Raw genomic sequence first — 13,436 nt, 5'->3', positions numbered from 1 at the left:
AAGTCAAAGGAATTTAAATTCGCAACTAGTTATATAGCTTTTATAAATCTTGTTCTAGTTTCACTAATTATATCCGGTAAAAAGTGTTTAATTCTATTTGATATAGCTGTAGAAGCGATCTTGAGATCAACATTAAGAAGAAATATATTTCTCCAATATTTTAAATAAAATTGTCCTTTTTATGAGATACAACTACAAACTCTTTGTTTTTGTGTGACAGATAAATAAAGTAATAAAGATGCATACGAAAGAGCTATAAGTATAAAATATCCAATATGTATCCCAAAAATTTATAGAATTCTGTAGTAAAACAATCCAAGGCAGGAGATTTTTTAAGTTTTATTATTCGTATGCAGTGGCATTTATATAATAATGACCGGGCATCTTCATTAAGCAACGTATTTATACATGGGTAGGGTGAGTAAATATGTGAGCTTAGATGAAGTTTTTTGGTTATTGGATTTCTAGAAGAGTAAAAGTTCACATATAAATATTTCTGTTCTTGGATGATTGTTCTTAAATCAGTAATTCTTGATATATTTTCTGACTATAATTTTGGTATCAATTTCTCCGTAAAATATCCCTATCCCATGTACAAAAAATATAGTATTTTTCCATTTTGCATTTGCCTGAAGTGCAGTTTTGTTGATTTGTGTCCGTCTCTGATGCTTTTCCGTCATATTTCTAAAACATTATATTTATTAACAGGCTAAACACTGTTATGGAGGCTTTTAAGCTGTCCATTTATTTCTTTCTTGTTTCTTCTGCTGCTTTTTCTTGAATAATGACTATCATATTACTTTTCCCTTTGTCATTATTTTAAGATTTTCCCAAAATCAACTGATCATTGATGGTAAAATGAATTTCACCCCAGTGATCCTGTCCATTTTAGCAAAGTCTGTAGCTTCAAATATACAAAGTTTTACAGATTTTACTTACTCAAGATAGTTCCACTGTTTAATAAATGTAAAAGATAAGGACTCTGGGCTGCTGTCTGACGTGTATCGATATTCAATGCTAGAGTTTTGTAGACATATTTGAAAATCAGAAGACCCTCAGAAATAATAAAATCTATCTTGTTTGAGGAAAGGCCTACTCCACCTTTATCTCATTTGTATTAGATGTGTTACATCTCTATATTAAAGTAACAAAAGACTATACGAGCATATATTATTTTCCTGTTATAACTGATCAGGCCAATGTCATAACTGGAACATTCCAATCACCACCTGGGGCCCCGAGTGGTTTAAAGTGCTCACCGTTACAGATCACTGCCATCTCACCTCTGTCTGCGTGGGTTCGAGTCTCGGGTTCGGCCAATGTGAATATGTGAGAAAGCTTGCCAGTAGCTTCTCGTCGGTCGGTGGTTCTTTCCAGGGTTTTCCCGGGTTCTTCCTCCACTATTAATACTGGCCGCCATCTAAAGTGAAATCAAAGTCTTAAACAGATGGATTATCTTTATTAAAGCTATAGATTATAGCCTAGGTTATATTGATATCAGTCATTGTTGTATCTAAATTAAGAAAATTTCCATTTGTGATCTACAATTTCTTTGATCACTTAATACATACATTTTTCCTAGAAAGGATTGCAAATGCCCTAATGCAACTGAAATAAGAACAAAGCTTTACGTCATGACTTTATTAATTTCTTTAATATAATACCAATACAGTGGCTTGCGAGGTTAGAACGTACGCCTCGGATGCGGTAGGTGGCGGATTCGAAACCAGTCCGAGTCTTACCAAATACTTAAAAAATGTTACCAGCAGCTGACTCGCTTGGCTCAGCATTAAGAGGTTAGTTTTAGGACTGGTCGGCCTGGTTTCAGTATAATGTGACTGGGTAGGACATGATGCTACATGCCAGCGGCATGATGGCCCAGTGCTGGACAGCACTATTAACTGCCACGCTGCAGGCATAGTAGCGATATGACTGAACAATTGTTAAAGCTACGTTAAAAATCCAAATTACATATATACATTCTTCAAGATGGTTCTACATTTCTTGTACAGTGACTATTAGCAAAAAGAGTAATAACATCCTTACTTTTTCCACAGAAACATTCGTTTTATATTCCTGATAACTTACATATATAATTAGGAAGCCAAATGTTGAAATTTCTCATGCAACAGAAAAATAAATTTTATTTAGTCAATATGGTCAAGCAGAATATTTAAGTTTTAAAAGAAGCTTTATTAATTATAGATCATTCCCACAAAATCCAAACACACCCAACCTCTTAAAGCACCATGGGAAACTTCTCGTGCATGTGTTCCTTAGCACAAACACAGACCTGGCGATGGGGCCTTCTTTTCTCCAATTAAAACCCCTAAAAGAGAGGGAGCAGCTTAAGTTTATATAACAAAGACCATTTCTGATGTCGCATTAACTGTCCATTTGTGTAACATGTTACGATAAAGATTTTAGAAAATGCGTGGCAATCATCTGAGTATTTTGGCGTATGGTATATAATATTGAGAAATATATATTTAGCGTGTAAAGCTTACTTATTTTGTTTTGCAACTTTGGTTCTTTAAGGTCCCTTCATTTAGAATCTCGAGAGAAACCAGTAAGCCAACTAAAATACATTTATGTTAGCATTACCTTTTGCCTCCCGTTGATATAGTCGTAGCAATAATGCCCACTACGTCCCCAGGGCAGTAAACATCAATATGCCAATTAAGTGCAACCGTTCGTGGGATGACAATATGCTCGGAGTGGCATCAGTACGCTGAGACAATGTTTTCATGGCCTTGAAGGTTAGGGTTCCCATGCCATTCTGCATGAATTTGAATATATTGGTGTAACATCAGCAGTATTGCAATGGGCTTCAAAAGCTCAAGCTTTAATAGTGTGACCTTATCTTCAGCTGAGCACAGTAGCGAAGGATGGAATACATCATTGTGTTTTTGAGTACCATGATGTGTTTGGCAGTAAAGATGACCTTGTGCACATTTTGGCTGAAGCTGAAGATGTAGGTTAGTGAGATAGTGCCGAAGTCTTGGTTAAAGTTGGGATATTTCCTCTAACTTCATTTATGCGAATCTCCAGCAGTGTTTCTGTCCTCTATCATTGTAAACTGGGCATCGTCTGCATGGTCACAAACCTAATCGATGGGCCAGTTATTCCGGACGTAGTCATTACGTCAACATTGTCAAAGCAGGCAACAACTTCCTTGTTACCGAAGATGTAGCAGACACTGTCGAACAGGATAATGGCGCCCGTTATTGTCAAATGCCGTCTTATCTCTTGCTCTTTATGCTGTATTATTCGCCATCGTGAGTTGTTGACAACCTCCATGAAAGCTTCTTTAGTGCATACAATTAGATCATGTGAAGAAAGATTGCACAAATATGTTTCAAGACCCTTTTTGAAACGAGTATCATTCTTTTAAATATTTTAAAGTCTAGATCTATCCGTTTTATTGATACAGCCTTCAAACAAGGAATACACTACATACAAATGATAGAATTGCTGACGATAAATCCTAAATCTACGATATAACGTTTACAATAATGTCATATCAGAAAATACAATTAACATATAGCTATGCGGGAGATGCAAACTGAGAACATTTTATTATTCGTAATACGTATAAGATGTCCTTTGCGCTCTCAAGTTCAATGAAGTCACAATACAAAATTTCGTAAAACAATTACTTTTCTTGTGTAGAAGTTGTCTTTCATAGGGAATGTACGTCTCCGTATCTCTTCTCTCACGTGACCCATCCGACTATTCTTAAGTTTTCTTGAACACAATCCTGTGATTTATTGAATTAGTGTTTTCGTGTCACGTGTTTTATATTATTCTAACAATATTCTGCATCGTATTGAAATAAGGTAATTTCCACATTATATTATTTCAGATTCGTGACCCTCAAAAAGAAGCCACATGGTCAATATCTCGTCCATGCGAAACGTCTCATATTGCATTCAAATATGCAGAGAATCATTGAATCTTTTGTACCTCTCCAAAACATATACTCACTGGGTAGCAAATATATATAAACTGTATTAAGCTAGCTGCTAACAGTCACTTCTTTAACGTTCTGGTTTTTTTCTCTGGTATTAAAATATAAATATTAAAAAAAAGAAACATGCACTGTATTAGTATCGTATTTCACATGAAAATGAGTTTTACAATTAATATTCTTTTTCTCCTGGTTTTCCATGCAAAAAATCTCTTGTTTTGTTGCTTCTATGCGTTCAAGTTAGCAAACGTCTATCTAGAACCAGTCAGTAATCGAAGTTTGTGCCTCTTATTGGGTCCTTTGGATTTGGTCATACTCGCTTGACGCCATATGAGATCTGTCATCAGACAACGCTGTGTATGTCTCATTTAGTCTTTGAAAATAGAAAAGGATCTCATATCTTTGATCAAACCATATTTTCTATAAATAATTCGAACGAAAGGTATTACGTATGTGTACTGCAAAACATCCAACTGGTTTCATTCCTTACATTTAAAGAAACTTTTACATAGTAGAAAAAGATCAGAAATAATATACAAGATTAATAACTGATACATATATGTCAATCTCATCTTACCGATTTTATCCTCGTTTATATATATATATATATATATATATATATATATATATATATATATATATATATATATATATATATATATATATATATATATATATATATATATATATTAATAATGATAATAATAATGAGGACTTCGTATAGCGCCTAATCATTAGAAACTCTAAGCGCTTTACAGCATTAGATAACACATATATGATATATGATAAAAACATATATAACGATATGATTACAAAAACAAACATCATAAAATTGGAAAACATAAAAAACATGCTGAGAATATTTAAGGTAGGAAACATTATTAGGTCTTTAAGTTAGTTCTTGCAGTCGAAATAAGTGAGTTTTGAGAGCACTCTTGAATGGGATCACTGTGTCTTTGTGTCTAAGTTCAGTGGGCAATTAATTCCACGTTGCTGGGCCCTGGTATGCAAAAGAACGCTGTCCATGTGACTTTATTTTCGTAGTGGGAATAATGAGTATACGATTGTCAGAAGAGGAGTGTAAGTATCTTGCTAGTGTGTACACATGGGTGAGGTCAGATAGGTATGTTGGACTAGAGTCCGACAGTGAAATGTAGCATAGAGAACGAATGTTGTGTTTGATTCTGGATCGAATGGATAGCCAATGTAGGGTACAGAGCAGCGGGGAGGTGTGCTCTAATCGTGGCACTCTAAGTATGATCCGAGCAGCTGTGTTTTGAACTTTTTGAAGTTTCTGGAGCAAATATTGAGAATGAACCAAGCAAAATTGAATTACAATAGTCCAGTCTTGAAAGAACTAATGAACACACAAGTGTCTTAGTGGCATAAACTAAAAGATATTTGCGAATTGAGCTGATCCGTCTCAGCTCAAGATATGCAGCCTTGCATATGTTCATGACACGTTGGAACAATGTGAGAGTACTTTCCAGAGTAACACCTAGGTTTCGTACTGATTGTGTGAATTTAATGTCGGTGTTGATGATATTTATTGTTAGAGGTAAAGAATGTGAATGAGAATGTCTTTGTGTTGTGATCAGAATGGTTTGAGTTTTATCATCATTCATCTGCAGCTTGTTATATATCATCCATGAATTCACTTCAGAAATGCACTTCTCTACACCTTGGATGGTAGCATCAACTTCAGTCGGGTAGCTAGATTTGTATATTTGCGTGTCATCAGCGTACATTTGGTGAGACACTGGGTGATGATCTATGACACGTGAGAGCGACTGAGTGTATACAGTGAAGCGAACAGGCCCAAGAACAGACCCCTGTGGAAAACCACAACATAGATCAACTGGGCTGGAGTTTATTCCATTTGCAGATACAATTTGTGTCCTGTTTACCAAGTATGACTTGAACCACAGTAAGGCTGTATCATGAATGCCAAATACATGCTCGGGACGGTGAAGTAATATGTCGTGGTCTATTGTGTCAAATGCTGCAGACAAATTAAGGAGGGTGAGGACTGTAATTTTTCCGCTATCCAACGCAGAGAGAATGTCATTAACTACTTTAAGAAGAGTAGTTTTGGTACTGTGGCAAGTGCGATATGCAGATTGTACATTGCTAAAAAGACTGTTTGAATTCAGATGATATACAAGCTGGGATAGAACAACCTTTTCTAAGATTTTTTATATGAATGAGAGATTAGAAACTGTGCGGTAGTTCTTTAAATCGTTATAGTCGGATGATGTTGTTGTTGTGGGATTTAACGCCATTTTCAGCACACGATAGGCTATGCATGTGGCCAGTATTAATGGTGGAGGAAGAACCAGGGAAAACCCCGAGAAGAATCACCAACCCACGAGAAGCTACTGGCAAGCTTTCTCACATACCGACATTAGCCGAATCCCTGACTCTAACCCACGCAGACAGAGGTGAGATGGCAGTGATCCGTAACGGAGAGCGCTTTAGACCACTCGGCCACTCGGGGCCCGTATGGTCGGATGAGAGAGAGAGAGAGGTATTAATAACATCAGTTAGTGAAGGCAATACTGGATCTATGCACTCGAGCAGCAGTGATGTTGGAATTGGATCAAGTTCACATGACTTTGGTGCAGTCTTCATCTACGAAATCCATAGAGATAGGTTCAAATGCTGCTAATGGTTGCCGCTCAAATGCTGTATCCCAACTGTTTGGTGACGACGAATCAATTGAAATTGTGGTGGAAAGCTTATCTCTAAAGGTAAGAAACTGGGCGGTAGTTCTTTAAATCGTTATGGTATAGTGTTGGTTTCTTCAGCAGAGGCATTACAATGGCAGTTTTGGAAAAAATGATGGAAATTCCCCAGATGAGAGAGGTATTAATAACATTAGTTAGTGAAGGCAATACTGGATCTAAGCACTTAAGCAGCAGTGATGTTGGAATTGGATCATGTTCACATGACTTTGTTGCACTCTTCATCACGATTGTACGTACGAAATCCATAAAGACAGGTTCACATGCTGCAAATGGTTGCCGCTCAAATTCTGTATCCCAACTGTATGGTGACGACGAGTCAATTGAAATTGTAGTGTCAAGCTTATCTCTAATAGTTTGTACTTTGTCACGGACGAAATTTCAAACATGCCTGGAAGGTCGACTTGAGAGAAGGTAGTTGGAAGTGTTGTAGATTTGTTCCTTGACATTAGCTTGTTAGTATTCTCGAAGAGATCTTTTGCAGCTGAAACTTTCCATGATCTTATTAGTGTAGTGGTCTGATTTCGCTGCATGGACTATATATGTGACATTCTTCTCAGCGGCTTCATATATTTGCTTATGAATAGTGAGTCTGGTGGAAAGCCAAAGCCTCTCAGCTTTACGGCGGTCTCTTTTAGAAGTGCGAAGCTGGTCCCTGAGACTGCTATATCATGGAGAAACGTTTGAATTGATACTCCGCACTTGGTAGCTGGGGCATGTTTGTCGAGCAATGAACGTAGGCAGTTATCGAGTTGTTCTGCTGTAGGAGGTAAGAATGTTATTAGGTTTGCTTGGATGTCATGCATTAGTTTGGTTCTATTTATCATACGGAGGTTTCTCTTAGTAGCAGATAAAGGTGGAGGGTTAGGGACTGATACGTTAAGATGGCATATAGTGCAGAGGGTATCTGGTTGTCATGGGATACCAGGGAGGACCGTATAATGTTATCATCAGGTCTATGAAGAATCCAGTCTAAAATGTGATCATATTTATGGGTGGATTGGTTAACTGACTATTTGAAGTTGAAAACATTAATGGAATCTAGGAGTTTTGATGTGTTTGGGTTTCTGGGACAGTCAAAGTGAAAGTTGAAATCTCCAAGAATAATCAGGTTGCCACCTATCGAATTTCCATACTCCAGGAGATTCGGAAACCGCTCCAAAAAGAGAGATTCAGTCAGCTTGTTGTTTCTACTAGGAGGAGGGCTGTATAGGCAGAAAAAACGGACTGACCTTTGCTCCAGTGTGAGTGTGGTTTGGACTAGTTCAAACGATGTGTGGTTGAATCTTTGATCATGGAGTTCTTTGTGATGACAGCAATTCCACCTCTGCGAGAGTTACGGGGGAACGACTGGATGGAGTAACCAGTGGGTGTTAGATCCGCACACTTGGGCTCATCGCCTGATGTTTCTAGCCATGTTTCCTGCAGGAAAAAGACGTCAATATTCTGGTCGTTGAGAAAATTAATTATTTCTGTGCGTTTTTCCGGTGGTCCTACTGATTGGGCATTGAATGTGCAATACGCAGAGGTATCTCTTGAATAGTTGACACAAAGGTTGACAAATTAATAAGGATCTGAATTAGGTTATCTAAATTAACAGTGGAATTTGTTTTAAATTGTTGAACCGAAATAAGGGAGATAACTGGAATTCTTCTTCCTGTTCTACGCCGGCCAGCTTTGAAACAACGTTTCTTTTTTCGCTTCTGTTTACATTTAGGTAATGATGAATGTAGTCCCAGTTCGTTTAGCCTAGAGCAAATTGTAGTGTGGAGAGCCAAGGAGTGATCATTTAAAGCAATTAACGAGGGTCCATCATAGCATAAACGGGTTGACTGGCGAGTATCACATGATGGCATTTGTTCAGAAACATTGGAGCAAGACAGCTGAGAAAAAGTCTGATTGGTCTCATTTCCAAATCAAGGAGATGAAGAAACACATGTGAATTGAACAGCCAATACATAATGAACACAATAACGTAGATGAAAACAGGCAACAAGCACAAATATCATGAAAACGGCACTAAAAAACGGAACAGCTTCTTCAAGCCCGTTAAGCAATAGCGGCCATATATATGGAAGAAACTAAATATATTCTCTTTTTTCACAAGCTTGTAATACTATCCAAACACTATTTTATTCAGTCTATTTCGAAAGGTATTGCCTTAAATGAAAAACTGAAACGGGAATCATAAAATGCTATATAAATTATGAAGCAAACAAATGACAGGACAGATTTGGATTAACGTACGGAAATTACAAATATTTAAAAGTAATATGTCGAGAATGCTTACAGGAGAATCCCAAACAAAATATTGCTGACGTTTATAAACTTAAAAATATATCCTAAATTAGTAACCAAATAAGATGTAACATAACCTTGATGCACTGGTTGGTGGCCTTAGCGGTGGTTCTGGAAAAGAAGAAAGTTCAGGTACTTTTCATTCTTGCCTTCTCACAATGCGCAACTACTCACGGTACGTGTTTATTGTCACGAGCTGAACAATATTCATGTATTAAAAGGTATTACGAAAATTTAGAGAAAGTCTTAGCTGAGAAGTCATGCCTCTCAAGTTATAATAAATAGTACTGGTTATAGAGCTGCGTGAAAAAGTTCCAGGAACTAAATTTTTTACGCACAATAAATGCAAGGTGTATCGTCTTGGTAAGAATGAACGAAATTATTTATTCTTCTTTCTCTCTAAACAGTTTCAATTAAAATAAAAACTATGTGATAAAATGAATGCTCGCAAACGCTGGAAGTTGTACAGTGGGTTTCATAAACTAAAGTCAGCATTAAATCATTCACATTTTTGATCCTCGATATAGTTAATGTCAATCATACACTTTATCTATGCCACACGGGGGAGCCGAACGCAATAGTTTCAATTATAAAAATGTCATAAAGAATGTTATTCTTATTATGATTAACATTTTCAGTATTTATGGAGTTATAATAATTTGAAGCATATACATTGATCTGTCTTTACATTTATGTCACTATTTTCGTTTGTTTGAAATTTGAGAAAAAAGTAATATCAGTGCCTCTTTTGAACAAATAAATATATTCAAAACTATACCGAGAGAATCGCTTACAAGCCAAAGGATAATAAAATTCATTAAGATGTTTATGAACATCGCATATTTTTGATGATAATTATCTAAACCAAACCAGTAGCTGCATGATGCCATCGTTACATTAGTTCATAATTTGTTACATTTATTCCTTAAGGAGAAAGAGATCAGCATACACTTGTAATGCATTGTCTTCAGTGTTGATAATATTTGTAAACTTCTCATATCATTGTGCATGACTAATTTAATCATTGACTATTAATTCTAGAGGAAAAATACTGTTGAAAGTTCAACCGGCCTTCTGATTTTCTGTTAATAAAATTAAAACTTAAGCTACTGGTTATAAGTTATCATATTTGCATATCTACAAGTGCATTTAATTTTATTTATAAATGAATTCTACACTTGTATTATTTTTGTAAACGTCATTTGAGGAAACATTCAATGCAGTTCACAAGATATGGGGAAATTCTCCATCTAAGATTGTGCCAAACGTCGTGATTCTTTGTCGAGGAGAAATTCAAACGACTACATATCTGGAGAATAATGTAGCTGATCGAATGTCTTGAAATGGATGCTGATTATTCTTGAAAGAGTAATACCTTCTACTCGTGTTGTGAAAACGTCCATCTGAATATCTTGGTATGGAGTTTCCTCATTTGTAGGACTCGTATTGGCACTTTTATACATTTGTTGACATTTGCCCTTTCTGCAGAGAGAAAAGGCAATCTCTGCAGTTCAAAATAATTTTCTGTTTAGTGTGATCCATCTTCTGCATTTTCTATAGAAAGTAAATTTAAATACAAGTAAACTATATTTCCTAAAAATAGTATTTAATCGGATATGTTCTTGTATTTGTCTTGTACTATTCCTTATCCTAACACTGGTATGCTCTTCCAATGTGAATAGTTCCGCTTTATAAATTAATAAACATGATGATAAAAATATTTTAAAATCCAATATTGTACGTCATTGTTCTATATTTAGAAATGTTAAGAAAACGTTTAGAAGACTGTAGACGTTAGAAGCGATCACACAACTTACGAATCAGACAGGCATCTCAGACACGTATCATCTGAAAAAAATCATAAATATGTTCTCTTCTTGTGGAAAATATAAATAATCTATACAGTCATAGAGAAAAAATTTCAATATTCAGGAAACGTAAATTCTCGAAAGAAAGTGTGATTTACTCATTTCAAAGAGTTGAATGATGCTATACTTTTTATTTATTATTTAAAAGGCATGTGATAAATATGGATCGTTGCATATCGATTAGTACACTTTAGAACTGGCACTACAAATCACAACCCCAGTATCGGCTTTGTCTCATCATGTCGTCAGCAAATATTTTTTTGATCACTCAACAAAACCATACTAACATCAACAGCAATATTTATATCGTGTACATTTCAAATGGAGACACATCTGTAGTGTAACAATCATACTTTTACTAGTTCCCTAGACGACTTTCCTTTATAACAGAACACAATATTTGCATGTTGGTGATATTTCTCAATGAAACACTGATATATATCATTCGAGAATATTTTTTTTTTAATCGGTGTAAATTGATTGTTGAAAGTGTACAATATTTTCAAGCTGCTATGCAAATTTAGTCGAATACAAATCTTGTTTGTCCCATATTAAACACGTTATGTCTATTTGTGCTATCTGATGTTTGGCACCTCACGTTCCTTAGTTCCGTTTCTCTTTCGTGATTTTTCAGTGCTACAATTATAGCATTTTACAATCATGAGTTATGGTCGTAGTAAGCACAATAGTATAGATTTTTACTATAGTAAGTAAATATGGCTGGTTCTGTTAGATGCATTTTTTATTTAGCCATTAAATTAACATTTTATAATGGTAAAATGACTCGAAACGTCTAATTATGGCTGTAATTAACAAGCGAATTCAATACGTTGCTAATCAGTCGGTCATATTTATCTACAGAAGGCAAGACTTCAAACGAGATGATCATATATACTGCTTATGTAATTTTGTGTAGACATTGTCATATTACTTTTTATATTTGATTTATTATTACTGATGACAGTTTTAGTTTACTTGCTATCATTAGCTAATATGTTAAGTATTATTATCAAAATAAAATGGAGCCTACTGACCTCTTTTTCTATAAATGCAAACCAATGCTATCAGAGCCGCTCCAAGGAAGAAACCTCCAATTGTACCCCCGATGGTTGGACCTATTTCTGATACAGTCGATGATGAATATTCATGTTGTGCTGGAAAAGAGTTCAATGTAAATGATATGAGAAAAATTATGTTGACAATTAGCGTTAAATGATCTCGGAAAAACGAATACAGCGCAAATTAAAGAGCAGGTTATCATATCAAGTAAGATCTTTCTCACCCCTTATTCTTCAGCTGCATTATTTTGCCCGGTCTCCGTTTTTGTTTAAACCCTTTGTTTTAAGTGAGAGCTGAAACAAGTTTTACTCCGTTTGAACAACGCGGGTGGTTTCTTTCCATGCTGTTTGGTAACCTTTTAAAACTTTCTTTGGATCGCTTTCCAGTTTGACTTTCGTGTAATGGTTTCTATACTCAAGCATTTATCAGTCTGAACAATTTAATATATGCTTATTGTTTTTTTATATTTAAACTAAATACAAAACACGTGATTATTTTTGAACGGGTTTTAGGAGCTGCAGAACTAGTTTGCTAAGAGGTAAAGTACGACTTTGTCAATATCGGGTATATATCCTCACTTAGGAGCTAGTAGTACTGCATTATTTACATTGTCCACGAGTTTTAATGTTACACATGCCATTATTATGGAGTCTATTGTAAAACATCATGATAACCACCTAACTCTGAATGCTCCATTTTGTTTACCTCCTTGTTTTTTTTTAAATATAAATTGTATATTCTCATGATGTTGATTTGCTTCATATAATTCTCCCAAACAGAGAAAATGATAGACGATTGGAAGAAATGAGAAAACCAAACCTTGTAAAGTTGTTACTGACAGAACATTATCAGCATACGATCCATTTCCAATTGACGTATAAGCATATATCCTAAACATATACGTGGTGCCAGATGATATATTATCCACGATCCCCATTGCCCTGCAATAGTCTTCTGAGACCGTTGTCATTTCCTCCCACCTGTGTTGTTCAGCACAAGACCCTTCTAATACAAAGGTTTGTGGATAACCGTCACTTGCACCGGGTACCCACGTAAATATTACAGCATTTTGCAGAATGCGTTTGACGGTAAATTGGTTGGGCTGCTCTGGTATTCCTGTAAGGAAAATATTACGTTTCACGTCAAGTTAAAATATATAATAGATTAATATAAAATAAATAATTTATAGTACGATTTGCAAAGGTAACTTGCAATATTAGTGGCTTTATTTGTTTTACTAATCTTGTAGTAAAATATATAATGGTAGACATCTTGAGAAATATAATAAACTATTGAGAAATCGCGATACTATATATTAAAGCATTTTCAAACAATCAGTCATTATGGGTCGTGTCTTATCTCTAAATTGACTTATTTTATAACCTGGAAAGAAATTGAAAGAATTATTATAGATACCTAGGAAGGTGATTAACCTTGCATTCCGTCATGTAGACCGATTCTACAGCTATTGTTCGCAAGGGTCTGTTGGTAGTCTGT

The 13,436-nt window shown here is 35.5% G+C and overlaps 1 protein-coding gene across 6 annotated transcripts in view; it reads right to left on the bottom strand.

Annotated features, from left to right (window-relative positions):
* Positions 1-3,548: 3,548 nt before the first annotated feature.
* LOC149776349 (uncharacterized) overlaps positions 3,549-13,436 on the bottom strand; it is a 29,511-nt gene continuing 19,623 nt past the window's right edge. For 4 of the 6 annotated variants that reach the window (XM_089942871.1, XM_089942870.1, XM_089942872.1 and 1 more), the window contains 6 exons: positions 12,759-13,055; positions 11,915-12,034; positions 10,830-10,860; positions 10,388-10,494; positions 9,090-9,123; positions 3,549-4,343 (listed from right to left, as the gene is read on the bottom strand). In XM_089942871.1, the coding sequence (XP_089798997.1) occupies positions 4,259-4,343; positions 9,090-9,123; positions 10,388-10,494; positions 10,830-10,860; positions 11,915-12,034; positions 12,759-13,055 (674 nt within the window). In that variant the 3' untranslated portion in view covers positions 3,549-4,258. Of the gene's footprint in view, positions 8,137-9,089; positions 9,124-10,387; positions 10,567-10,829; positions 10,861-11,914; positions 12,035-12,758; positions 13,056-13,436 lie in introns of those variants that run through there. The other 2 variants (XM_089942873.1, XM_089942874.1) reach the window with 2 other exon arrangements.

Source organism: Sinohyriopsis cumingii, chromosome 18, assembly GCF_028554795.1.
Source record: "Sinohyriopsis cumingii isolate HCF-2022 chromosome 18, ASM2855479v2, whole genome shotgun sequence".
In the NCBI taxonomy this organism is placed as follows: Eukaryota; Metazoa; Mollusca; class Bivalvia; order Unionida; family Unionidae; genus Sinohyriopsis; species Sinohyriopsis cumingii.
The sequence above is the reverse complement of the archived record's forward strand: the minus strand, read 5'-3'. Positions and strand labels throughout refer to the sequence as shown.